A 26,915-nucleotide genomic window follows, 5' to 3' on the forward strand; every position below is an offset into this window, starting at 1 on the left:
ACACACTGAACATTATTCAAATCACAAATGATGTGTGCACGCAAGACACACACCATATGCCAACAAAACAAGTAATCTGTTGACGTTTGCTTTCATCCAGAACGTAAAGACAGCGGTGATCATTATATACTGGTCAGAATTCCCAAAAGGGTTAGCTTTAGAAAATCCTTCAAGTGATAAAAACCGATTGCACTCTTCTTCAAAAGCAGTTAGTCCTATAAGAGGTATTATCTCCTTCTGTCCAGCACAAGAGATCCTCAGATTTATTCGTAGTCTAGCGTTGTTGTTCCCCGGACAATGTTAAAGTAGCCTGCTAATGCTCCAATGTCTATGTACAACGATCGCTGCCTCTTTAGCAGTTCCGATTCCTCGGTAATCCCAAGACTTGAAGAATCTGACAAGGAAGAATTTTAAAAGAGAGAGAGAGAGAGAGATCACCATATGATATTATACTGCAAGACACGTTTTAGAGTAATTGGTGGTGATTTTTCAAATCTGCTTCGGCTCACTAAATATGCTTTTTTTTTTGAGAAAACTAATAAATCAGCAGCCTTTGCAGAAGAAAAGGAAACACAGACTCGAGGGAGATGAACCCTAATAGGTGGTTACAGCCATTCATCCAGTTCTCAGTTTAATTCTTCTGCAGCATCAATAAAGTTTACAATGAGTAGAAGGGATGTTTCCTTTTTACAAACCTATTGATGGAGACAACTTTTTTGGCAAGTGAAGCACAAAGCATGAAATAGTACCGTTCTTGTGTGCACTAATCTCTGTCTCACCATCTATCTGTGCCTCCCATTTCTTAGTGCAGTTTACCTCCGGTATGCCAGAGAGGGAAACAGCACAGGAAAATCAGGCATCATTAATGCAAATTTCTGACAAACCCTTGCTCTGCCTGTGCTGCAGCTTAGTTACCTATTGCTGCAAGCTCGAAAGGTAGCGGAGCTCCACTAATGGGTCAGCCGACATATAAAAGGTTACCGCTTCCATTCTAAACACACGTACACAGTTGCAAGCCCCATGGAGCACAGTAGGACTTAGTTCTGAGTAAACATGCATAGGACAGCACTGTTAAAGGGCTAGGATATTGTCACCCACTACACAAGGTACATTTTAGCAATCATCTTAGAAAGGGTCTAGTTAGCAGGACGTGGGTGGGACATCTCTGGACAGTCAACTTAATTTTGTCAGATTTGCCTATTGATGTTTGAAAAGTTCGGGTGCATGTAATCCCATACTCATGTGTTCGTTTTTTTTTTTATAAAAAAAAAACAACCAAAAATTGAGAAATCACATGTTAAAAAATTGTATGTTGTTTTAACTGATTTGCATTGCTGTTGTTTTCCCTCAACACATCCCGTTTCTTAAAACAAAAAACCAAACCTAATATTCAAAATACTGGAGAAAAGTATATTTCACAGTTCTGGGAGCTCCAAAATACTTTCCCCCCCCCCTTTTCCCAAGACCTTCCTGGGTGATTTGTGTGAGCTTGTCATTGAACTGATTTTCCAGGAATCTGCTGCACTGAAGCTAAAGCCTCGTTCCACTGGGAAGCTAATGAGATTTCTGAAATGAACGGGAACCTTATCCTGACCTTATCCTAAGACTTTGACCACAAGCCCTTAAGCTTCAACCTTGCCGTAAGCACAGCCTCCACCTGGAAAAGACTAGAGCAGGGATAGGTCCATGTAGAGCCTTTTGGACAGGAGCAGCTGTGCACTCCCTCCTCCAGACAAATACTCTGACAAGAGTCTATCTCAGTCTCCCACGTTCACCTCAATCCCTTCACCTGCTGCTTCCACCTTGACCTGTGACTTGACAAAGCACTTCTGTCTGGCACAGGCTCAGTCCTGTACCCCTGTCCCCTTCTGTTAGAGCAGGGAATGGGGAACCTGTGGACCCCCAGAGGTTACTGGACTATGATACCCATCATCCTTGGCCGCTGGCCATGTTGGCTGGGGCTGATGGGTGCTGGAGTCCAGCCACACCCAGAGGGCAGAAGTAGATGGATTGGTTTTGTACCAGCAATGTTTTCTGGCAGCTCCAGCTCCTCCCTGGTCAGCAGCCTTTTCCTTTCAAAGAGTGCCGAGTCCAGGCTCTGACACCGGGGCTGTTCCTCCGGAGGGGGGTGCAGGGCCTCGTGCTTAAGCAGCTCTGTGGCAGAGGGTCTTTGGTTTGGGTTCCTTTCCAGAGAAGCTTCCAGCAACCTCCTCATGCCAGCACTGCAGTCCTCAGCAATGTCTTCCAGAGGTGGCGCTTGCTTGTGGATCTATCGAGAGGAAAGAAAAGCCGGCGGCTTTTAGCACGATGCTCACCGAGAGGGAGAGAGAAAAACAGCTTTGGAGAGGCTCCTTTCTATCATAAGGTTACCGCCCTAGGAATTTCCTCGCCCTGACTCATGCTTTGGAAAACTGCCACTCTGCCGCCGCCGTGAAGAACCACGGCAAAGCTGGAAACGGAGCCAGTTCCACAGTGGAACAGCAAACCCTAACAAACCGGCTTTGAGTTCATCCAAAGGTCGGAGATCCTCGCTCCGCAATCTGGGCCAACGAACACAGGACAACTGGGGGATGACCCAGCTTGCAGGCCAAAACGGAGCACCGATTCGGTTTCGGCAAACATCGGTTTGTGCGCTGGCAACGTGACACACTGGTTGGCACTGTGAGGAGGCTTGGCACATCAAGATCACCATGCAAACACAGAAGTGTAGGGAGCTGCCTTATACTGAATCGGGTCATGGGGACCCGCCAACTCAGCACTGCCTACAGTGACTGGCAGCAGCTCTCCAGGTTTCCAAGCAAGAACTCCCCCCCCACACACACACACTTTGATGTGTTAGGGACTGAACCTAGGAACTTCTGCATCCAAGGCAGATGATCTACTACTGAGCTACTGGCTTGAAGAAAATCTGCTAAAAAAAAAAAAACCACGTCTGCACACAATGGCTCCAGTTTACGAGGCCTAAAACCTTGGGACAGTCACGGGAGCCTGAGTTCATCGCCCTACAGTTCCTCTGCCAAGTTCACATTCTGCCAGTGAACTTCACAGCTTGCAGTTTCCACCTCCCTCCCACTCAGATCAGAGAGAAACAAATGGCATCATTCCCCTTGTTGTTCATACTTCCACAATCCCATGGAAGTTTGCCAAGTTCAAACAGCAAGAAGGTCAAAAAGAAAAGGAAAAAATAGACTTGGGAGTGGAAATGCACGTCTGGGGCTTCGTTCTCGTTGAGGCACTAAACCTCTGCTGTGGCTGTACCACTTCAGACGACAGGTGGGAGCTCATAACCCAAATGCTCCTCTAAATTTCGATTTTTCTGTGTGCAGGATCCCCTGCCGACGGACAAGCATTTAACCACATGAGCCCCCACCTGCAATCTGAAGTGCTGTCCAGATTCTGCAGATTTGTCACACTTTGGGGATGGGGGCAATACAGGAGACACACAAGTATTCTTAGAAATACATTCATAAGTAGCTGATGGAGCAAGCTCCAGTTTGGGTCACAGCAGTGGCCCCGGGTGAGAATCTAACTCTTTCCTTCCATGCCACTTTGCCAAAGTGCTCCTGGGTATGTGGAGACAACAGGTATTTGTATCCTTCCACCCACATAGCTTGGTGAGGCTAATAGCAGGGGGATGGGCAATTATATAGCTTGGGGAAATGGTGTGAACACACAAACACACACAACGGCTGCTGCTCTAATCCGGGTCTCTTTGTAGCTTCTTTTAAGTTAAACTTGGAGATCTGGTTTCAGATCTCAAACATCACATGCCTGCTTTGTGTCCCAGTCAGAATTCATTCCGAGTGCCATTTCCAAGCGGGGTTGGAAAATACCTATCTGTGGTGCTCATCGTGTTGCCACTCTGGGCCCGGCAACTGCGCAGGGTGACTCAGCCTGTAGTTTTGCCCTCGAGAGCATTGCAAAACAAGCATTTCTGGATCAGGCTCAGCAGTGAGGCGCATGGAGCGTATGCAGAAAGTCCCAAGATCAACCCTTCGCATCTCCAGTCAAAAGAGCCAGGTAGCAGGCGATGGGGGAGACCTTCCCCTGCCCAACACCCTGGAAAGCCGCTGCCAGGCTGAGTGGACAGTTCTGAGCTAGATGGACCAGTAACTCGGACATGGTCTAAGGCAGCTTCCTATGCTAGTTAAGGGAGTACCCTGTTTCCTGCAATGGCCAACCAGGTGCCTATAGGAAGTCAACAAGCCTAAAAATAAGGCAGGTGCTATAAGAAAGGGGTGTGTGCTGGGAATGGGCACCTGGGCCAGCACAGGTCCATTGCCCACGCGACCAGAGTCCATGCTTACTATGTAGAGGTAGGAGGGGTATGCCGCACGGGGATAGCGATTCACCCATGGTGGGATGCCAGTCTGCATGTGGATGATTGTTGCTCCCAGGCTATAGATGTCGGCTTTTGTAGTGTGGCCTCGGCAAAGGATCACTTCTGGGCTCATGTAAATCTGCAAATGGAACCCAGAGGGAAAATTAGCTCCGGTCTTGAATCCTGACAGCCTTAACAGCAAGAAAGACTGGGCAACAGGGAAGTGGTTTTATTCCCTGCCCCCTCCCATTCCAGCATAGGTGTGGGGAAATTATTTTGGTCCTCCAGACGATGCTACAGTTCCCATCATCCCTGGCCACACTTATAAGGGCTGATGGGTTTGAATTGGGTTTCCCATTTCGCCTTGGAGGCAAAACCATCTGTCAAACTATGGTCTGCTAACAAACTATGGTCTGGGAAAGAGCAAAGTGAGCAGGGACCGCTTGAGCCTGTGGCTCATTCATGTAACACCAAACCGTGGTTTGGCGTTACATCTGAACTGAGCCAACAGTTATAGAGAAGAAATGCCGTAAGCCGGGCACCTGAAACTTCAGCACGCACACACATTTGCACGCCGGCGTTGCAACCTGCAGAATAGGATTGAAATCTTCCCGTGGAATGATGGGATGTAACTAAACCAAAGTCCAGTTTCCCTGCACCTCCCCCCCCCAAACTATCAGTTATCACTAAATCATCCCAGGCTTTTTTTTAACCATTACTTTTGCCTATTTTTAAACTTAAGACGGTGCAAATCAAGTATTTGTTTGTTTTCATGAGCACATGAAAAAGGGGGATACGGTTGAGTTTTCTCCTGCACGAGCTCCCAACAGATCTTCCAATGGGACTATGACACACAGTACACACCCTGCCCTTGTGGCAGCTCTTTTCCCGTTCACCTCTCATTATAATGACACGAGAGAAATAGCAGCAAGGCTCCCTTCTAGCACCTGGTTCTCACCTCTGTTCCACGGAGGTCTTTGGGATAGAAAACATCTTCCGTCATTTGAACGCTCAGACCGAAGTCCACCAGAACTGCTTTGGTTGACATGAAAACAATGTTGCTGGCTAGAAACAAAAGGAGAACAAACGAGGGTTTGTTAGGGACCTGGAGAGGAAATCTCAACATCTGCTTGAGGTGCAGGCAAGCAAAACGGAGGGCAATATGCGCGGTATTTTTCTCCCCAGCAGAACTAAACAACTTGGAAGGTGGTTTCCCCCCATCATCCCCCTGCAATGCAGCAACAGTAAATACTGGCCTGCCTTACAGGGCTGGATGTAAGGTTCACTGAGGAAATGTATGCAAGGTGCTTTGAAGACTAAAATTAAATGCAAAATATCATTGTCCCCTAAGTATCTTTAATAGCTACGAATGCTACACTTTTATTTACTATTCTTATTATTACTACTACTACCTATATTATTATTATTATTATTATTAATAATAATAATAATAATAATTTTGCAAGAGCCTATGTATAAATGCACAGGAGGCTGGGGGAAAGGGGAAGCAGGAAATCTTTTTGGTTTAGTTTCTCTTTCCTGGGACTGTAAATAACCTTCTAACACTGATGGGGTCCAAGCATCCACATAGGCTGGCTAACCAAGAGATGTTAAAACAGACAAACAAACAAACAAAAACCTGAAGCAGGACATTTCTTTAAAAAGGCAAACAAACTAGAGCTCCTGTGTAGCTTTCAGGCTTCAGGGCAAACACTAGAAGCTGAAGCCTTTGACAGCAATAAACTGAGCAAGATTGGAGACAGGAGTCCCCAAAGACACCAGACTTCATGGCATTTCAGCTGGACACACCTCTCTTAATGAGGCTCTTGGTACAAATCCTGGCCTAAAGCTATAGATGTAGAGAAGAATAAGAAAGGCTTTTCCCCCTCCTTGGGCATCCTGGCCTTTGTAACACAGAATCACAAACTCAAGGGAGCTTCTGCTGCATAACCTGTTTGGCTACGACAAGCAAAATAAATAAATAAGGGTTAAAAAAATTATCCCAAAAACTTCTGCGGAATTTTTGGCTCCACTACCCCGGGGCTTGATCGATTGGTTTTATTTCTCAGCTGCTGGAGTCTGGTGCTGTGTTCAATGGCCCTATAGTTTTAAAGTGAATTTTAATGCCGTGCATTGTTATTGTAAATTGTTGTTGTCGCTAGCAGGCGGCATGCAAATGCAATCAAGGAATCTGAAACATGTTTTTTCCTTTTAAGAAATAAGTAATAAGGGTGCACATTTTCTAAAGAGGGAAAGTAGCGGTTTCCTACATATTAAGGCAGCAATCCTGTGCATGGATCCCATGGAACTTATTTCTGAACAGACATGCCCAGGACTGTGCAGTAAGGACGACCACTTCCAATCTTGGCTTGACTGCCAAAGGTGCTCCAAGAACCGCAGTGGGTGACCTCTGAGGCATATTCTAGACACTCTGTTTACACAGGGAAAATTGCTCCTAAAATGCCATTACTGACCACCTGCCTCATTCTGTATATCCTTCTTACTGAGGTTCATTGGAGGACTATTTAGTATTCTACTTATTAACAGATGTAAAACCTGCCTTCCTCAGAAGGATCACTGGGCTTCCTTTATGGTGGTCATTTTAGAAGGCTTGTGAACAGGCTGTAGAAAGTCATCCTTACGCCTGTTTGCCTTTGGCAGGCTTTTTACAGCTTTGGCTTTTATTTCTTTATATTTCTAACATTCTGTCAAAGGACTCTCCCAGATCCGAATGAACAGAAGTCATAGGCATAAACATTTACTTAAGATAAACATACAAATCTCACTGACAACCTCCAGATAGGTCTTCCAAGGAACTTCCAGGATTATCTTGAGCCCAATTTATAAATCATGGGTGTTGCACATAAGGACAAGGTATAATCCTGTGCTCCTGCAGGTGTTGCTGGACTACAACTCCCATCATCCCTGACCGTTGGCCAAACTTGCAGAGGCTGATGGGAGCTGGAGTCCAACCACATTCCGAGGGCCACAGCTTCTAAACTGAAGGTTTCGAACACTACACAGTGCAACTGGTATAAGGGGAGCGCACAGCTGCTTAAAAGTGAATTATAACCTACGTTTTATATCTTGGTGTATAACTCCCTTAGAGTGAAGAAACTCAAGTCCCTTGAGGATATGCTTTGTCACCCAAATGATCTCGAATTCTCTTAGAGGCCCACAGCTTTCCACCTTCTCCAGGACAGAGCCTCCTTCTCCTGCCTCCATGAAGAGGTGGATTGTCTCGTCCCACAAAATGGCTCCGTAAAGTTCGGCAATATTCTCATGGCGGAAGCAGGCCTGGATCTCAACATCCGATGGCTTGAACTGTTCCACTGGGACCTAGAGGGCCAAAATGGAGGCAGGTTAAGTAAAGCAGGCAGAGCAAAGATCCACAGTTCATGAGCTGATGCACATAATGCCCTGGAGATCATTGTCTCAATGCTCTGAGCTTACTATTACAAAGGGAAGGAAGGTGGTAGGGAATACAAAAGGCTCAGGAAACAGTGAACTAATTGAGGGAGTCCAAGGGAGTTGTCAAGGTTGGATGGAGGGTTGCTTTGCTGCTGTGTGGATGAGGTGCGTTGAGCGCATGCCTAATGTCCAGCACCTACATCCTGGAGCCAGAATGGGGCTTGCTTTGAAAATAAATAAACAACAACAACAACAACAACATAAAGAAATGATATCCCGCCCATCTGGCTGGGTTTCCCCAGTAACTCTGGGCAGCTCCCAACAGAATTCAAAGCATAATAAAACATCAAACATTAAAAGCTTCCCTAAACAGGGCTGCCCTTCAGATGTCTTCTAAAAGATAGATAGATAGTTATTTATTTCCTTGACGTCTGATGAGAGGGTGTTCCACAGGGCGGGTGCCACTACCGAGAAGGCCCTCTGCCTGGTTCCCTGTAACCTCACTTCTCGCAGTGAGGGAACCGCCAGAAGGCCCTCGGCGCTGGACCTCAGTGTCCGGGCTGAAACACTTGGGCAGCTGCTTTGAGTACCTTTGTTACCCAAAAGAATACTGCAGCCTTCCTCAGCTGGAGAGGGGTCGAAAATTTTCACCACACAGCATCCCCAAATCTCAAAGCAACTGCAGGGACAACGACCACTACCACCGCCCTGTCCCAGCTGTGAGTTGGAAGAGGCAGATGGGACTTCGCTCATCAGCCTCCCCACTGGTTGATGGAACGCTTGGCGTGAGGGTGGCAAGCAGAAATGGAGACTGCTGGTTTGAGCAGCTGTTTTGTGATGACATATGAGCAAACCCAGCAAGCCCCGAGGAAAGCACTCAAAATAGAAATCCATCGGGATAGGACTACTGTAAAAACATGGCATTTATACAAGGCCTTTGAAGGTGGGCACAGACCAGACCCAGCCTGGGTTCCCATAATCTTCATGCATCTAAATAATTATCTTCACCATTTGTCACCAATTAATGCCTCACCTTAATGCACATATCCCAAAGTGTAAGACAACAGGGCAAAGAACTTGCTTGCATTGAGCTCCTTTCACATCTCAGAGGGCACCATGTGCACCCTTGTAGATATTGGGTGCTACCTACTCAGAGAAGACCCACTGAAATTAACAGGCCCCAAGTTAGCCACACTCATTCATTTCAGTGGGTCTAGAATCAGCACATGCTACAACCTATTACATCTGGACAGATATTTCCTCCATCATAAAAGCGACAATACCCCCCTCCCCTGCTTATCACTACATTAAATGAAAGGCAGAAAGTCCATCTAATAGCAGAACAGACCTGACACATAACAGACCCTCGGAAAGGGAACCCTAGGAACGTACCAGTTTGCAAGCCATGCGCTTTTTGGTTTCTGTATCTTGTGCCAAGTAGACTTTCCCGAATGCTCCCCGTGGAATAAAGTCAGTCCCGATATTTCTATAGGTTAGCTTCCATGGAAACAGGAGCACATCGGAGTCAATTTGATAGCGCCCATTTTTTGGACTGATCTATAGAAAAAATAATAAGATGAGGCGAAATTAAAGAAAGCTATTTATTTCCATGAGAAAAACTCACCAGAGAAATTGCCCTCCCAGAATCAGACTGACTGATCCCACCTTGTCCAACACTATCTGTTCTTGCCATGGTTCTCCAGCCTCGCTGTCCCTGCACACACAACACTTCACGAGATCTTTTAAATGGAAGTTGCCTGGGAGCTTCTGTGTGCCAAGCATAGAATTAGAGAAGAGTTGGAAGGGATCCCCAAGGGTCATCTAGTCCAACCCCCTGAGTGAGAAGCCTTCACATTCTGGGAACCGAACTTTGCGCAGTACAAAGAAGCCTTGTGGCACAAAGGAAGGAGCAGCCTTTATGTAGACCAATCAAATGGGAACGGCACGTAAAGCATTCAGTTCGCTCTGGAAATATTTATAATTCCAGTGAGCGATTAGCCTCCCATAAAGACTCAGTTGCACCTTATTGTCTGGCAACAGCAGCCTGGCAGAGGGATTTGCGTAATGAGTCCATCTGCTGGTTTGTTTGTTCATTCCTGGAACCTGCCCGCCTCTTGCTCCACAAAGCTGTGGGTTTGGTTAGAGAAGGTAAGCAAACAGTTTTTGACACTTCCTACCCTCAAAGGCGGTACAGGGGAGGGGGAAAGAGGCACTTTTACGAAATATTCAGAGAAGATAAGCAGAGAGGCATAAAACCTCATTACGTCATGCAGGTTTGAATGGTACTTTGAAACCACAAGCACAGCTGGCCGGCAAAAGCGCTACGTTTGCAAGGTTCTCAAACAGCGCAAGGCGAGAGTTTGAGCTTCTCACAATTAAAAGTAGGGCTGCGGTGTTTAGTCGGCTGCTTGTTTAGATGAGAGGTGGGGAAGCTTTCTGAGCCTGGGGCCACATTCCTTTCTTGGGGGGCCTTGCCAGTGGGGCAGGGCCAAGAGGCCAAAGTGGGCAAAGCAACGGATATACCTGAAGGAGCGTCTCCACCCCCATCGTTCAGCACGGACACTGAGGACCAGCTCCGAGGGCCTTCTGGCGGTTCCCTCACTGCGAGAAGCGAAGTTACAGGGAACCAGGCAGAGGGCCTTCTCTGTAGTGGCGCCCGCCCTGTGGAACACCCTCCCATCAGATGTCAAGGAAATAAACAACTATCTGACTTTTAGAAGACATCTGAAGACAGCCCTGTTTAGGGAAGTTTTTAATGTTTGTTGAAAGCCGCCCGGAGTGGCTGGGGAAACCCAGCCAGATGGGTGGGGTAGAAATATTATTATTAATTATTATTATTATTATTAATTATTATTATTATTATTATAATTATATAAATTTACCTATTTGCAGTGGGCTAGCTTCTGCACACATGCAAACATCACCATCCTCTATCCAGGCAACCAAGACATATTAATTAATCAATTGATCACACCATATTCAAACCGCAATATGCATTTTAAAGCCAAGCTGCTTGCAGGGGGCCTTAGAAACCTTAGCTCTGCTGCAGCAGCTGCCTTCTGCACAACATTTATGTCTCCCAGTTCCTCCACACTATGCAACTTCAAGAGCCATGATACTGTCATTGCGTCAGGATACCCTCCCACCCCCTTGGGTGGGCAGGCTTGGTTCACAAGAGTCGGAGCTGATGACATAAAGCCACACCGTCCATGAATGGGTGCTAGGAAGGCAATAAAAAAAAAAAACCAAAACAGCTGGGAAGACCCATCCAGTTCTATCCGACTGCCCAAGCTCAGAGCAATGTTCTTTCAGTTGTTTTATAAGGCTTCCTCTCTGTTACAGGATTAAGATACAGGTATGCAATTGGAAAGGGATACGGGTGGTGCTGTGAGTTAAACCACAGAGCCTAGGGCTTGCTGATCAGAAGGTTGGCGGTTCGAATTCCCGCGACGGGGTGAGCTCCCGTTGCTCGGTCCCAGCTCCTGCCCACCTAGCAGTTTGAAACCACGTCAAAGTGCAAGTAGATAAATAGGTACCACTCCGGCAGGAAGGTAAACGGAGTTTCCGTGCGCTGCTCTGGTTCACCAGAAGTGGCTTAGTCATGCCAGCCACATGACCCGGAAGCTGTACACCAGCTCCCTCGGCCAGTAATGCGAGATGAGCACCACAACCCCAGAGTCGGACACAACTGGACCTAATGGTCAGGGGTCCCTTTACCTTTATGCAATTGGAAAATATTGTCAATTTCTACTGCAGCTTGAAGCATGAAACAGATTGGGGGATACTTGTCCCCCCCCCAATCCAGTTCATCTCATGGAGGGGAGTGAGATCGCACCTGTTCTCCCTACCACACACTTGGCGCATGGGCTCTATCCCTAGGTAGGGCTGTAATGTTGTACACGGCTTGCACATGTAAAAAATCAAAACTGTGTGGTCCATTTCTTCAGTAAAATCCAATAACTGACAAGCTGTAGCTTCTGGGCATGCTTTGCAGACAAAATCCCCGAGTCCTGTCTGAAACACGCTGCTAGATGGACTAATGATCTCACTCTGTATCAAGGAGCTTCCTATGATTTTAGTCTATGCGTGTTGCATTTTGTGCATCTAGGTCATCCAATCCACAAGCCGGAGTCTATCTTGGAGACCCTAACTTTAAGCCCATTTTTTTTTTACCAGAAAATCCCACAGCCTTCAACAGCAACTGGAGCATGAGAGGAGCCTGCTGGATCAGGCCAAGCTAGTCCAGCATCCTGTTCCCACAGTGGCCAACCACACACACTCATTTTCTTCTTTTGGGCTTCCCATAAGCACCAGCATCCTCCCCATATGTCATTCCCAGCAACTGCTATCCAGAGGCTTACTGCCTCTGAATCAAGTGCAGGCCAAGTGCGTTCACAATGGCAGGCGGGCATTTCAAAGGAAAGAACGTACCATATTTAATATGATTCCAGACTCTTGTCTCCTGGGCCGGCAAAACTGCTTGGCAGTGTTAGACACTTGGTTTGCAAAAGCCAGCAAGTCTTCCACCGTCCCGTACTTGACGGACGACAACGACGGAACTTCCCTTCCGCTGAACAGTAAGGATTCGGCGCGCTCCTCGTTCTTGTTCGTCTCCGGACACAGGGCAAGGAGGCTGTCTTCGTAAACGGCAAGGTCTCCATTTGGGTAAAGGTTCTCCATGATGTCAATCACTTCAGACATATTTAAGTCTGTTAGCAATAAGTCAATTTCCTGCTTATGGTCACTGTCGGTGCTCATATACTCCATCACGGTTTTCCCTCTTCCCCTTATCCTACCTGCAAATGACAAACCACAAACAAAGAAAGAGCAGGATAAGATTTCACAGCAAGTTACAGACAAAAGCGAAATGATTTCAACGTAAGAAGTTATTTGGCATCTGCAGTTAGAACACGCATATCTTAACACTGGAGGGGGAGAAGAAGCCTATGGAGTCTGCATACTTTAGGCCACAACCTTGCGTAGTTATAAGGCAGGGATCCTATATATACTTAGGTCACATCCATGCAACACACATTTATAGCACATGGTTTTTCCCAATGAATCATGGGAACTGTAGTTTATTCCTCATAGAGCTACAGCACCCAATAGCCTTAGCAAAACACCGCTCCCAGGATTCTCTGCGGAAAGCCACATGTTTTGTACGTGCTTAGAATGTATGGAGCAGCTGCGACCTTACTAGGAAGCAAGTTCATTGGACTCAGCAAGGCCTACTTTCAAAGAAACATGTATAGGATCAGATTGCAAGCCCCAGTTAAAGCAGCAGGGCAAGTTGGCAGATGGCCATAAGGGATTCTTACAGTGGGCCAAGGTTACACATGTTTTTAAGTCCCACCGGACTTGCAGGTTAACTGTGCATTAAGCTGCCGCTGAAATCAATGGGACTTAACACGGTCTTTTTTCAGAGGACGGTCAAAGAGATTTAACTGCCAGCTGTACCGATACTGCTGCAAGGATGGGGAATCTGTGGGCCCCCCCCCAGAGGTTGCCTGACCAATGCCCATCATCCCTGACCACTGGCTATGCTGCTGGGGTTTGGACTCCAACAACATCTGAAGGCCACAGGGCCCTTTTGGACTAATGTGATGGGAAGGCAGTGCTCTTCGGCACAACAGATTGGAAGAGAGCGAAGGATCCAAGCCTGCAGCAGCAGCGACTGCAATGTGCTCGGGTCAGTGGAGTTGAGGTGCGCGCTTTGCTGACCAGGCTTACAAGTACAAGGGAGGAGGGCTATCACCGTGTGCTTCAAGGCTGCCAGAGGTTGCTGGACTTCAACTCCCATCAGCCTCAGCAAGTCTGGCCAAGGGTCAGAGATGGTGGGAGTTCCCCATCTCTGGTGTAATTCTGGACAGCACGGATGGCCCCTGCTGTGGGGTTTTCCCTTCAGCTGCCCTCCCCCTTCTGCAAGAGAAGCCAGACCTTCTGCTGCAGCTGCTTGCTGGAGGAGACTCTGCCCTGACCTTTTCCCCACCCCTGCACCTTCCAGCATAAGGTGACATTGGCCACTAGTATATGTACTGGAGAAGAGTGTGTGGGCTGCCTGTGACAGTGGCTGCTCAAGTTTAACAGGGGGGGGGGAGGGGAGGAAATAAATCTACCAGGGAAATGCTGCAGGCTGGGGCAGCCCCATGCCACGTCCTTTACTCATTAGTTGAAACCTGCCTAGATCCCCATCCCCTCCTTTTCCCCTTTCTGTTTTTTTAAATGCATATGGTGAGAGGAGCACTCATCCAGCAAATAATTGATGTGGGCAATGCATAAGAATTACACAGGCTGTGTGGCAGGTGTGGTTCATCACGTCACAGGAACTAGCCAATGAGTGTCCATGCCATCACATTCCAGCTGCTGCAATCCATGCACCACAGCCATATTAGCTATGTCCGTGATATCTGGTGGAAGCATAACGATTTCCCATTTTTTAAAAAAACAGAGAGTGACAGATTCTGCTTTGGGCTGAGAATATGCAGTATCCCATCAGCAGAAGATATTTGGAATAAAGATCCGGAATCTGAGAGGTATCACAATCCTTCCTATGCATTACAAGGAAACCCAGGCTGGAGCTCACTCTGGATTGTGTCCCTAGCTGTGACCAAAGTCACGTTCCCCACCAGGACAATCAAAGAATGTGCTGCAATGGCTCTAACAGGATAATCATTATGCAATTTGTCTTTCTAATTTTTTTTTTTTTTTTGCATTCCAGCAATATGTGGTGCAACATTAAAAAGAAAAGGAAAAAAAACCCCTGCAAGACTCCACATTACAGGAAGCTACCAAAAACATTCTGCAACTATACAGTGGTCAGTTGAAATGGCACCCCTCCCATTGTTTTGCTTCCAGCTTGTTGCTGTTTTGTTTTCTACGTGATTCTTGACATAGTTTCAGTAAGAGGATTGGGGAGGGGAACTTACAGGAATCCAAAACTGACATGCCAACTAAAAGCACTTTCCAGTCCACAATCAGAAGGAACCTTCCTATTCACAACACACTCCTTAAAAACCTGGAAAAACAAGGATTGCGTTATTTTAGACCATGAGGTGACTGGAAATTCTCCAACACATAACATATCGCCATAGACATTGGTAAGGAGGAAACTGGGACTTGAGCAATTTTTTTGGCTTCAGAAGCATATTTATCCTCCAGTGTTTTATTAAAAAGCACAAGTCAAGCCAGACTACCTTTTAGCACCTTTTGCACAGAGGCAAAGAGGAACGTATCCCCTTTGTTTTTGTTTAGGCAACACAGAACTTCTAAGGAACAGCACACACCACTGGAGAAGAGCCTCATTTCTCATGAGATGATTTGGCCCTGAACTCATAGGAAGAAACAGAGAAGTCCTGAGAAAAGGGTGGGGGGGTGTTTCCTGCCTGAAAGATGCATCTTGGCTATGAATACCAGCTGCTGGAAATCACATGTGAGCAGAGTACCGTTGCACCCATATCCAGCTCGCAGGCTTCCCACAGGCTTCTGATTAGCCATGAACATAAGAATGTAAGATGAGTCTGCTGGAGCAGGCCAGTGACCCATCTAGTCCAGCATCCTGTTCTCACCGTGACCAACCAGATACCTGTGGGAATCTCTCAAGCAGGACTCAAGCATCAATGCCCTCCCCGCTCCTGTGGCTTCCCGCAAATGGTATTCAGGAGCCTTGCTTCCTCTGACCACCTAGTAGCAATTGTGAGAACAGGATGCTGGACTCAATGGGCCACTGGCTTGATCCAGCAGGCTTGCTATATTTTCTCATGCTTTTACGATGATCGGACCATCTCAGACTTTCAGACAGGACTGGAGATGGGCCGTCCTTTGAAAGTGGGTCTAAATTTCACCCTGTCTACCCATCACTTTCAATTACAATGCAAAAGGTATGCCTACCTTTCTTCTAGATGAAGACAAGTGCCTCTTGACTTACCTGGCTTGCTGAACACAAGCCGATAAGTGTCTATATATGACAAGAAGGAAGAACCGGACGGTGACACAGAGAAAAAGAGAGAGAGAGAGAGCGATCAATCAATTAACTCCTCCCAAAGTTGGACAGGTGACACCTGATCTGCTGCAGCCGTCAGGCAGCCCTGCGTGCCTCGCTGGAGTGGCATGCCTAGTTATCATCCTTGGCCAAGATCCTTATCTTCATCCTTCTCAGAACATAGCTGTGGAAGCCTTCTGGCAAATGTTTTCAAACAGGGTACGTGGAAAACACACCCATCGGGATCTATGTTAAAGGACCACGTCAGGTGGCTGCAGACCTTGCAGCACCTTTGCAAAAAGGATCAGCGCCACCTGCCCACCTGCAGATTGCAATCCTCCGGTATGAAATTAAAATAAAGGAGAAGAAGCAGGGCTGAACATCCTGGTCCACAGTCATAATATGAACTGGGGAAAGGGAGAGCCACTCACTAGCTGAAAAGTGTGATTTACTCCATCTTACACTGTGTATTATTTTGAAACAGACCATGAGATAGGATGCTTTCGTCCTTTTACCAGAAACAGCCAGAAGTGTCCCCATCTTAATGTCGTTGTTCTTTTTAGATTGCCAGGACCAACATCTCCTAGGTTTCCTGCTGCCTACACTCAAATGGCTGTATTGTGAGGCTTATCAGTGTTCTTTTAAAAGGATATAATTGTTTCCATGATGGTATAGGAAAGCAGATCAAGTTCTTGCACAGGGGCTTCTTCCACAGCAATGCTTTCCAATTCAGTAAATAGATGCCTTCCCTTGCCCCTGTCCCCAGTAGTTGCTTCCACCCACTATTCCAAGGATGGGAAGTCCTGCGTTTTTCACATGTGTTTCGTTTTATTTATTTTTCTCCTATTTGGCTTCAAGTGTACTCATCAAGTTGGCCATTTTAATACAAATCCTTCAGCACTGTAGTATTTAGGGCATATATGCCCTGCCCTCTGGAAAAAAATGTATTCCTAACAAGCAGAAAAAGCTCATAAATCCCTTAATTCCAAAAGAAACCCTCACAAAATCATACATCTGATCATTTGACACGCTTCCTTAGAGAGATCTACAATTGCTGCAGAGTTTGTGTAGCAACTGGACTACAACTTCCATCGGCCCTAACCAATATAGCCAACCATCAGCAATGACGGGAGTTGTAGTCCACAATATCTGGAGGGCACCACACTGCATACCCCTGATCTACAGTACAAAACAGCAACTCAAGCGCTTGACTAACATACACTCCTGATACAGGTTCCCACAATCATTGTTAGCATAAAGGTTCCCTACACATCTCCATCCATAGACAAGATTCTAGCACAGCGAACAGCGCTTAGGATGGAGTCACCCAAGTGATTTTTTCCAAAAATAAAAAATACCCAGCCGACTATGCAGAGCACAGTGGAGTTTCAGGTAGAACAACATCACAAGAAGAGTTCAGCCTTTATCAAAATCACATGCCCACACAACCCTGGGAAACGTGAGTTTTGGGGCTTGCCAAATTTATATCGAATTCTAGAGCATATACTGTACTATTATGCGTGGATTGCCTAAAACAACAACACAATGAATCATCCAACAGTGGATACGAAAGTTGCATGAATCTGCCCCTTCTTTCTATTCAGGCATTAAACCAGCTCTGGAAGATCTGGAATACTCTGCACTGTAGATTGAGCAATTTCAGATCAACAATCTGTGGTGAGACAGGCAGTGAAACCTGGCGTGATGGACCACGCCCCTCTCATCAAAAGGTGACCTAAAACAGCCATCACCATTGAGTGAATTAGATACTCCACCCTGTCTTCAGGAACCCCTAAATATCCCAGACACCCTTTCCCTTTATCTTCATAGGGTGATAATTAATGGACTCTTTGAACACACACATACATGCCTTGTAAATATTTGGAACTGCGGTTCCTGAGCTCCTTAGCCTCACTGCACAAAACTAATAAAAAATTAAAAAATAGTCCAGTAGTAAGTTTGTTCTAGATATAAGCTTTTGTGTGCATGCACACTTCTTCAGATGCACACGAAAGCTTATACCCAGATCAAATTTAGTTGGTCTCTAACGTGCTACTGGACTATTTTTTAATTTTTTATTTTGACTGTGTCAGACCAACATGGCTACCTACCTGAATGCACAAAACTACAACTCCCAGAATTCCCTGAAGAAAGGTAAAGCAGTTTAAAGCAGCAGAGTCTCACAAGGGTAGGGAACATGTGACCCTCCAGGTGTCACTGGACTCCAACTCCCATCAGCCCCGGCTAGCACAGCAATGGTCAGGGATGATGGGAATTGTAGTCTAGCAACATCTGGAGAGCCCCTGACTCTCCCACCTTCCAGTGTACATACCCCTTCAAGGCACTTTTGCTTTGTATCTAGGTTGTATCAGGACCGGATTTTAATTTTCTCGGTGGGGAAAGGCCTGTGGCTGTTGTTTCCCATTCCTAGCAGTAATGATGGTCCCACACAGACTCTGAAGCAACACCACTAAAGAAATTCACAAGGCCGGAGATTATTCCAGGCAACCTGCAGCACAGCTGACCCTTTGAGCCTCTTGCGCAACAAAGTACCGACAAAGTGCTTAGTCCCCTGGAAGGACACTAGCTTGGGGAAGCCACTTGTTGTCACATTGGGCTTGGCCAAGAAGACCTTGCCCAAGTGCCACACTGGGAATGCTCCCCACGTGATGGGTTGGAAACGTTGCAGGTTCCATTAAGGCAGCATTCCAGATAACTCTGCCTCGGAGTAGCTGACCAGCAAAGCTATTAAGAGGAGGCGTAAGCAAACATTCCTTTATCTGGGACAAGGACACCTGCCTGTGTCCCCATTGAGAAGAAACATGACCTAATTTCGAGGCAGGCCTGTTTCCTTTCCCCCCGCTTACTACATTTCTCTCCACAAATCTGATTCATGCAACGCGCTGCTATCAGGTAAACAAAACAGACTGCAGGTGAGTCAGGTCAGGAGCATCCAGACAGACGTGACATTGGGAACTGCGACTGGCAGCATATTTTCACCCTCTCCACCCCAAAGCAGTGGCTTTCAGAGGATACCAACCGTGTTTCCAAGCTGGGCATGTGAACGAAGGCGGAAGATGGTGGCCCACTTCGCCTAGCACTGCCCCTCCACTCTTGACGGTTAAGCAGCTCTCAAAACCCCCAAACTGGTGCTAGGGACAGCCAATATAGTGTTGATGGACTACAACATGTTTCAGTCCCAATGCTCAGGGATGATGGGAGTTGTAGTCCAGCAACATCTGAAGGGCGAAGCTTTGGCTGCCCCTGACAGGGGCCTCTTTCCCAGCTCCGAGCTCCTTTTAAGTGGAGATCCCAGGGACCTTTTGCACAGAAAGTGCGTGTCCTCCTCAAAGGGCAGAGGCACCGAGCCTAGACACCATTCACCACCCTCCTGTAAGCCTTAAGAGAAAGAGCAGAGAAATCCCCAGTGAAATTTCCTCAAGGTGACCCAATGAAATCGAGAAGGCTCCCTTTCACTTTCGTGTTCACTCAGGAGAACCACTGCTTCTGCTCATGGCTGCCCCTTCGCTTGAGATGATGCAACATCTCGCACGCCGGGAGAGCCCAGCGACAATGAAAAGTAGAAAAAGGAACTATGACAACTTCTGCATACTGCTTTTTACATGCTCAACAACTGCCAAAGTGACACGACAAGCGCTAATCACATTTATTTTGCTTGCTATTTCTCCATCCATAGTGTTAACACACAAACAATGGGTTTATTTGAGTGATGGCTAGCTGAAACCCCACTGACTTCAAGGGGTCTTCTCTAAGTATAAGCACATTTGAATTTAACCCAATATTGGCATCTCCTTCTTTCAAAACAACGAAGTCAGGAATAGCCAGAATATGTTACTGCTGCTATTATAATCGTCACATTTATATCCCACCTCCAAAGGAGCTCACGGTGGTATACATGGTTTTCCCCACTCTCTATTTTATCTTCACAACAGCCCTCTGGGGTAGGTTAGGCTGAGAGGCAGTGACTGGCCAGAGGTCCAACACACTAACCACTATACCACACTGTTATGAACCACAGCTCCCAAAATTCCTGACAATGGGTGACCATGTTTGCTGTGGCTGATGGGAGTTTTAGTCCAAAACATCCTATTTCTTCCTCCAGACCTTTCTTTCTTTCCCAAAAAAAACTCTGGCTTAACCCCTTAGTTCTCACCTGTCATCTCTCCCACTGCTGAAATACTGCAGCCTCCTCAGGGCAGGAAAACGTTCCTTTTTTGCTTACATTATTAGCGTACGTCAATGGCATCATCACCAAGCTCATAGGGTCGGATCCAGACTTAAGTTAGCTGCATGTACTTTGAGGCCCGTTGATTTCAGTGCGAGCTAACTTATCCCACTGATTTCAAGTTAAACTCATTTAACCTGGCTCCAACCATTCGGCAAATGGTACAAAGCTGACTTATTTTAAATAATGATCCACTGGCATGTTTGATGTAGCAATGGGCAATAGGGAAACACAACTCCTACTCCGGGTTGACCCACTGACGTCTATGGACATTGCTAAGTTGTTGTTGTTGTTGTCGTCATCTTTAAGTCGTTTAATCGTGTCCGACTCTTTGTGACCCCATGGACCGGAGCATGCCAGGCACTCCTGTCTTCCACTGCCTCCCGCAGTTTGGTGACTCATGTTGGTAGCTTTGAGAACACTGTCCAACCATCTTGTCCTCTGTCGTCCCCTTCTCCTTGCGCTCTCAGTCTTTCCCAACATCAGGGTCATTTCCAGGGAGTCTTCTCTTCTCATGAGGTGGGCAAAGCATTGGAGCCTCAGCTTCAGGATTTGTCCTTCCAGTGAGCACTCAAGGCCGATTTCCTTCAGAATGGATAGGTTTAATCTTCTTGCAGTCCATGGGACCTTCAAGAGTCTCCTCCAGCACCATAATTGCTAACTTAGGCTTCATCATTTCAGTGGATCTACTCTGAGTAGGACTAGCACTGAATGACACCCAAGGTATTGCACTTTTAAATTAAGTTTCAATGGTTTAAGGCTTTGAGACAAAGGGATTTCGGTACAGGAGCTGCAGGAAAATGTCCTGACACAATAACCTGCATGGATAAAGACCTTCTATCTAAATCACACTTAACCTGAGCAGCTGCTACTTTTAAAATCACAAATACTTTCTATGTTCAGTTACTTCACTAGCCTCAGGTATATTGAAAGTGTTTCCTTTTTTGCAGTGGGATGGAGACTCATTCAGCTGCCAAATACCTTTTTTGCATTTAAAAATGCAATAACTGATCTCTTTTAAAAAAAAACAAAACCTATTTTATATAGACAAACACACTCCATTTTACAGGTACATACTGATTTATTAGGGACTATTTGTGCAGGGTTTGTATAAAAGCTTTGAACACTCTGACCCCAAACAAATTTAACAGTACTTAGCAGTTCTTCTAGACTGAGTATCCAAAACACTTCATGCATACCATTCCTTACAACAATGCTATAAGGCAAATCAGCCTTATTATTCCCATAGCTGTGATGGGAGGGTCTGAGGCTGCGCGCCAGAGGCTTACCGCCAGAGGGGAGCTTTGAATGGGGACTTCCCAAACACACTCGCATTCATTTCCTCTGCAGGGATGGATGAAATCACAGCTGAGATCCCCTCGCACTAGCACTAGCACTGCGAATATCTGATGGGCTGTCAATGCAGAAGACTGAAGAGGCATTTGTAATGCAAGTTTGCCTTCTGGCCAAGAGAGTTTCCAGATTCACATTACCAATTAAAAGCCACTTTAAAAGCTGCAATCCCATGCACGTCTGCTCAGAAGCAACCACTGAGCTCAATAGGAACATACAGGTGCACAGAATTACAGCCTGGTTAACTTAAGGTCAGAAACTACATTATCTCCAAAGGAAAATTATCTGAAAATAATGTACTGTAGCTGGAATGGGGCTGTGGCACTCTGGGTAAAAGGAATTGGCCTTACACAGAAGTGAGCCCCATGGAGCTCAATGGGGCTTGCTCCCAGGTAAGTGTATATAGGATTGCAGCCCAAGTCTATATAAGCCTTTTAAAGCACCACAGCACTTGGGAATGGGATGTTGTCATTAAAAGTTCATCTCCTTAATAAAGACACCCTCTTAATGAAGAGGGATCACCCCAATGCTATTTGGCATGATATCCCGCGGGAAAGTCACTCTCAGCCTCAGTTTCCCAGCTGTAAAAAGGGAAGAGAAAATGCCCCTTCTTCCTATCACCACGCAGCTGCTGCGGAAGTTTAAACTACAGGTCCCTTTTCATATTAAAACTGAATGGGATGTGTCTATAAAGCACTATATATCTCGCCATATATCAGAAGCTGAGGGCGGGCAACAGGTTAATTTAATTTCAATACGGAAAATTCGGAAAACGGAACTCGGGGTTTCAGCAAAAGTGGGCAGCAGCCATCGTTGTTTGGGTGGGTCGCCCCGATGCTTACTTGCTTTCTCTCCCTCGGCTCTCCGAGGGGGCTCTCCGACGGGGCGGGCGTCGGTCTCTGCCCCGCTTCCCGGCGTCGCGTCCCGCGCAGCCAGCTTCACCTCCGGCGCCTCCGCGGAGTTGGCGCCCCGGGAGCAAAGGAAGGCAGCAGCCGGAGACGAGAAGGACGGCCGCCTCTCTCTCTCCGAACTCGCACCCGGAGCCACTGGCGGAGCAGTCCCCGCTGTGATGGGGGAAAGCCCGGCGGAGGAGGAGGCGGAGCTCCGCCTGCAATCCCGAGACCAGCCGGGCGGCCGACGGACTGACTCACGGCTCCTCGACGCGCAGAGACTGTCCGGCAGCCGCTGCCGCTTCCACCTCCGGTTTCGATTTCGCTTGTTCCCCATACCCGACAGAAGCGGGAACTGGCGGCGACGCTGAATCGGATGCTTCAACTGTTTGTGATCTACTTCTTTATTTATTTATTGGTTGCATTCACACCCCGCCTTTTTCTCCAAGGTGGCGCGCATGGCTCTCCCTCTCCTCAATTGGTCCCAACAACAACCCTGTGAGGGAGGTCGCGTGGGGATTTGAACCCTGGGCTTCCAAGTCCCAGTCGGACACTCGAACCACTGCACCACACTGACTAGTCCTGCATTTACTCCAGGGAGTTCAAACACCTGCCTTGCCTCCCAAATTCCATTTTTTTGGGGGGAGCTGCAGGAACTTTCAAAGTGCAGCCTTTTTTTTAAGCCCACGAAACCTTGGTGCCAGCGGGAGGAGGCCCTTGACATTTTTTGTATAATAGCTTTCCACTCCTTTCCCTCAAGAGGCAAGCAAAAATTCAGTGGTTTTTTTTTTTAAAAAGGACCAAAATCATAAAAAACAAAGCTAAACTAATATGGTGGTTGTTATTTCTTCAGGAGCTCAAGCTGGGTGTAAGGTGTCTCTCTTCCCTTTGCTTTACTTTCTTCACAACAACCCTGGGAGGTAGGTCCGGTTCAGAGTTGGGTGGATGACTTGGCCCAAAACCACCCGGCCAGCTTCATGGCTGAGTGGGGGATTTGAACCCTGGTCTCTGTCAGGGCTCTAGTCCAACATGCTAACCCCTACCACACTTTGCAACATTCATGGCGTTTTGCAAGGCGTAAGAGGGCAGGTCTCTGCCCCCAGGACCTTACAAACAAAAGTGTGGCACACAGGAAACAGCAGGAAGGAGTTAAGTGGGGAATAACATATATTTATTCCATTTACCCAGCCTTAGGCTTGTGTGCAGTGGGGGATAGGGATTAACGGCCATCAGAATTGTTCTGGCTATACTTAAACTGCCTCTCCAAAAGCCAGGGGGGAAGGCCACACCTTGTAGGCATTTCTGCAGGTGACTAAAGAAGTGGAAATTCTCATTTCGGGGATTTCCACAGCCACCGTAAAGGCTCTGCTTCCAGCACTTAACAGCTCTCCCCTCTCTGCCGTTGGAAGACAAATCAGAACCTAGTTAAAATAACATTGATATTGTAGAGCAGCCTTTGCCAACCTGGTGCCCTCCACATTTTCTTGGATTATACGGGGTCATATTAGGATGAGGAAGTTTCTAAGGGCCCCCACCTGCACATTTAAAGCAGATTTTTTTTTTTAAAAAAAAAAAAATTAATTCCATATTAATTTGTTGTTGTTGTTTAGTCATTTAGTCGTGTCCGACTCTTTGTAACCCCATGGACCGGAGCATGCCAGGCACTCCTGTCTTCCACTGCCTCCCGCAGTTTGGTCAGTCTCATATTGGTAGCTTTGAGAACACTGTCCAACCATCTTGTCCTCTGTCGTCCCCTTCTCCTTGTGCCCTCAATCTTTCCCAACATCAGGGTCTTTTCCAGGGAGTCTTCTCTTCTCATGAGGTGGCCAAAGTACTGGAGCCTCAGCTTCAGGATCTGTCCTTCCAGTGAACACACAGGGCTGATTTCTTTAAGAATGGATAGGTTTGATCTTCTTGCAGTCCATGGGACTCTCAAGAGTCTCCTCCAGCACCATAATTCAAAAGCATCAATTCTACGGCTATCAGCCTTCTTTATGGTCCAGCTCTCACTTCCATACATCACTACTGGGGAAACCATAGCTTTAACTATACGGACCTTTGTCGGCAAGGTGATGTCTCTGCTTTTTAAGATGCTGCCATATTAAGATGTTGCATATTAATAGTACGGAACAATCCCCTCTTCATCTTGTAGAGAAAGGGAGTCTTAAGTAAAATTAAGCAAAAACATTAATTTGTCCATACAACTCAGCAGGAAGTATCAAAATTTTAGTCTCTGGTGTATCATGCCAGTTTAAAAGAGATTTGGCTATTCTAACAAATAAGATTTTTAGTTACATCCCTATGGGCCATTATATAGCCTTTGCCCCCACTTCCCTCTGAGCCTTTACTAGGTTTTGCCATTGGTTAATGGTTACTTATTAATGTTGATTGTCAGTTTTTATGTGACCCCCTCCATGTGTGAGGCCTGGGGCATTGCAATTCCCCACAGCAGCGCCACCACCAAAATGATATAGATATAGTCCTATATAATGATATAGTCCTATAGAACACTTCATCCATACAGTATTTTAGATAAGCTTGTGAAGTCTGAATGAGAGCAAATAACAGAAACGGTTGTTGTTTTCCAGTTGCAGTTCCAGTTTCCTGTGGTGGCAGTACCCTTTTATTGCCCCAGTCAGGGCATAATCATAAAATGAGATATTGAGATATAAAGTGCATATGGGATGTACCTAGAATCTTTGATTCTATACACCCATTCATCTTCTGCCTCTATTCTCCATTATTATTATTATTATTATTATTATTATTATTATATCCTACCTTTTTCTCCAAGGAGCTGAAAGTGCCATAACCTCCTCATTTAATTCTTGCAACAACCCTGTGAGTTATGTTGGGCTGAGAGGCAGTGACTGGACAGAGGTCACCCAATGAGCTTCATGGCCGAGTTTTCTCTTCACCTCCCCTTTCTCCTAATCTCCATCTTTTTCCTTCTCTTAAAAGGTATCGCTGGCATGTCGCCTCTAGAGTAGACCACAGTTCAGTTGTAGGTCACAACACACCCACTGAAGATCAATGATAAGCCATGTCTTTTTACCGGCACAGCTTCACTGGGTATGCAGGTGCGTCATCAAGGCAGGACTTTGGGGCAGAACGCAGCAAAACGAGTATCAGGGTCCCTCCCCCTCCCCCATGCATCACGGAGGGCTTATCACATTTTGAAGCAGGTTTGAGTTTATTAAATTTGTATATAGCTTCCCACTACAAAAAGTCCCAAAGTGATTTACAAACAGAGCAATAATAGAATAATAAACACATACACACCCTAGTGTGTGTTAAAAACATGAAGTCAGGATACGAGACTATAAAAGGGTTCACCCACACCATAACCACCCCAGCCAACCTCAGATGAACATGAAAACAATGGCTACACAGATTCTGCAAGATCATCCAAATTAAGTCCTGGATTGACTGCGCCACTCTTAGTAGGAGCATACTGTTCTTGGAAAGATTTGAGATACAGTTTCGATGAACAGCTCTGGCTAAGCCTTACGTTCACGTTCTCGTTTCATCAGATCCTGCCCCACTTTCTCCAAAGTTATCACTTCACTCTTTATTTATTTTATATCTCTTCCAACTTCAACGATGCCCCTAGCATATGTAACATTTTTAGACCACATTTTCACCCAGAAGTCCAGAACAACCCTGGGAGGCAGATTGGAGAACAGTGATTGGTCTAAAAGCGTTTGGGCCGGTCTCTCCCAATGAAATCCTTGGAGTCCTACTTCTGAGTAGACGTGCTTAGGATTGCACCACCAGTGGGCTTTGTGACTTAACGTTGCAATCCTATACGTGTCTTGCTCAGAAGCAAGCCCCACTGAGTTCAATGGAAATTACTCCCGAGTGAGTGTGTGCCAGATTGCCGCTTGGATTTGAACCCAAAGTCTCTTTAGCCTCAGTCCAACACCAGTAAAGTTCACCTCCTTCCACAAATTATTTTGCAAAACTATCCACAGATCATTTTCACGTGGAAGCTCCACCGAGGTCATCTTTTAAGGTCAAGATTTTAAGAGACTGGGGTGGAAGGGAACTTTTCCATTCAAAGGGGAAAAGATTAAATATATATATATATATACATGTCTCTCTATGTCTTCCCCTTTAATCCACACCAGAGACATGTGAACAGGCAGATAATATGTTGGGGGTTTCTCTTATCTCTCATCTATTGCAGCCTTGCTTTCCTGGGCTCACCTTTTTGAAGATGGAGTCCATGTGATTCATCTTCCACCGAGATCCTCTCTCAGCCTGCTAATCCCTCAAGAAATCCGGGCAAAGGAAACGGGCAAAGGAAGTAGATCAGGTTGTGGAGCAATGGGAGGAATAGACAAGTGGAGCCGAGGAGCAGTACGTCCTTCTGAGCACCTAATGTGCAGCCGGACCTTCAGGTGTCACTATTTTAAAAAACCTGCCGGGGTTATTAGCATTCTGAAACTCACAATTAATTTTAATGACACCCTTGGTTCTCAACAGGGCCAACCTCACAGGCTGAAGAGGCGTCTCCTTCTCAAGTTGGCCAAGGTGCATTTTTGAGGGTGTGCCACACGAGATTCCATAGCCCAAGCATGTGGCGTGACTCCAGAGGCGAGGTCCATGGAAAAGTTTTATCACACAGCACATGGAGGAGGAATCAAGCTATCAAGGAGCTTAGCACCTCGCCATGTGGCCCTTGGCTCATCTCGAGAGCAGGGTGGAGATGGT

The 26,915-nt window shown here is 46.5% G+C and overlaps 1 protein-coding gene across 5 annotated transcripts; it reads right to left on the reverse strand.

Moving 5' to 3' along the window:
* On the reverse strand, window positions 1-26,915 carry MAP3K8 (mitogen-activated protein kinase kinase kinase 8). Of its 5 annotated transcripts, none has more exons than XM_033165912.1 (9): window positions 22,152-22,268; window positions 14,659-14,747; window positions 12,164-12,528; window positions 9,125-9,289; window positions 7,399-7,660; window positions 5,280-5,386; window positions 4,308-4,460; window positions 2,023-2,269; window positions 1-394 (listed from the first exon to the last, which is right to left on the reverse strand). In XM_033165912.1, exons 2-9 carry the CDS (start codon window positions 14,675-14,677, stop codon window positions 264-266), a joined length of 1,449 nt encoding a protein of 482 aa, XP_033021803.1. In that variant the 5' UTR covers window positions 14,678-14,747; window positions 22,152-22,268; the 3' UTR covers window positions 1-263. The 5 variants fall into 5 exon arrangements, with proteins under 5 accessions (XP_033021803.1, XP_033021804.1, XP_033021805.1 ...); XM_033165913.1 differs by lacking the exon at window positions 22,152-22,268 and adding an exon at window positions 15,620-15,665; XM_033165914.1 differs by lacking the exons at window positions 14,659-14,747; window positions 22,152-22,268 and adding an exon at window positions 26,409-26,915.

The sequence above is a fragment of the Lacerta agilis genome, chromosome 12 (assembly GCF_009819535.1).
Source record: "Lacerta agilis isolate rLacAgi1 chromosome 12, rLacAgi1.pri, whole genome shotgun sequence".
NCBI lineage: Eukaryota > Metazoa > Chordata > Lepidosauria > Squamata > Lacertidae > Lacerta > Lacerta agilis.

Excerpts from the sequence above, each read along its gene's own strand:
- MAP3K8 (XM_033165912.1), bottom strand. Across the intron at positions 9,290-12,163 it reads CTGGAATCATATTAAATATG|ATCAGTCCAAAAAATGGGCG; the intron begins GTACGTTCTTTC and ends TTTTTTCTATAG. Across the intron at positions 7,661-9,124 it reads AGCGCATGGCTTGCAAACTG|GTCCCAGTGGAACAGTTCAA; the intron begins GTACGTTCCTAG and ends TTGGCCCTCTAG.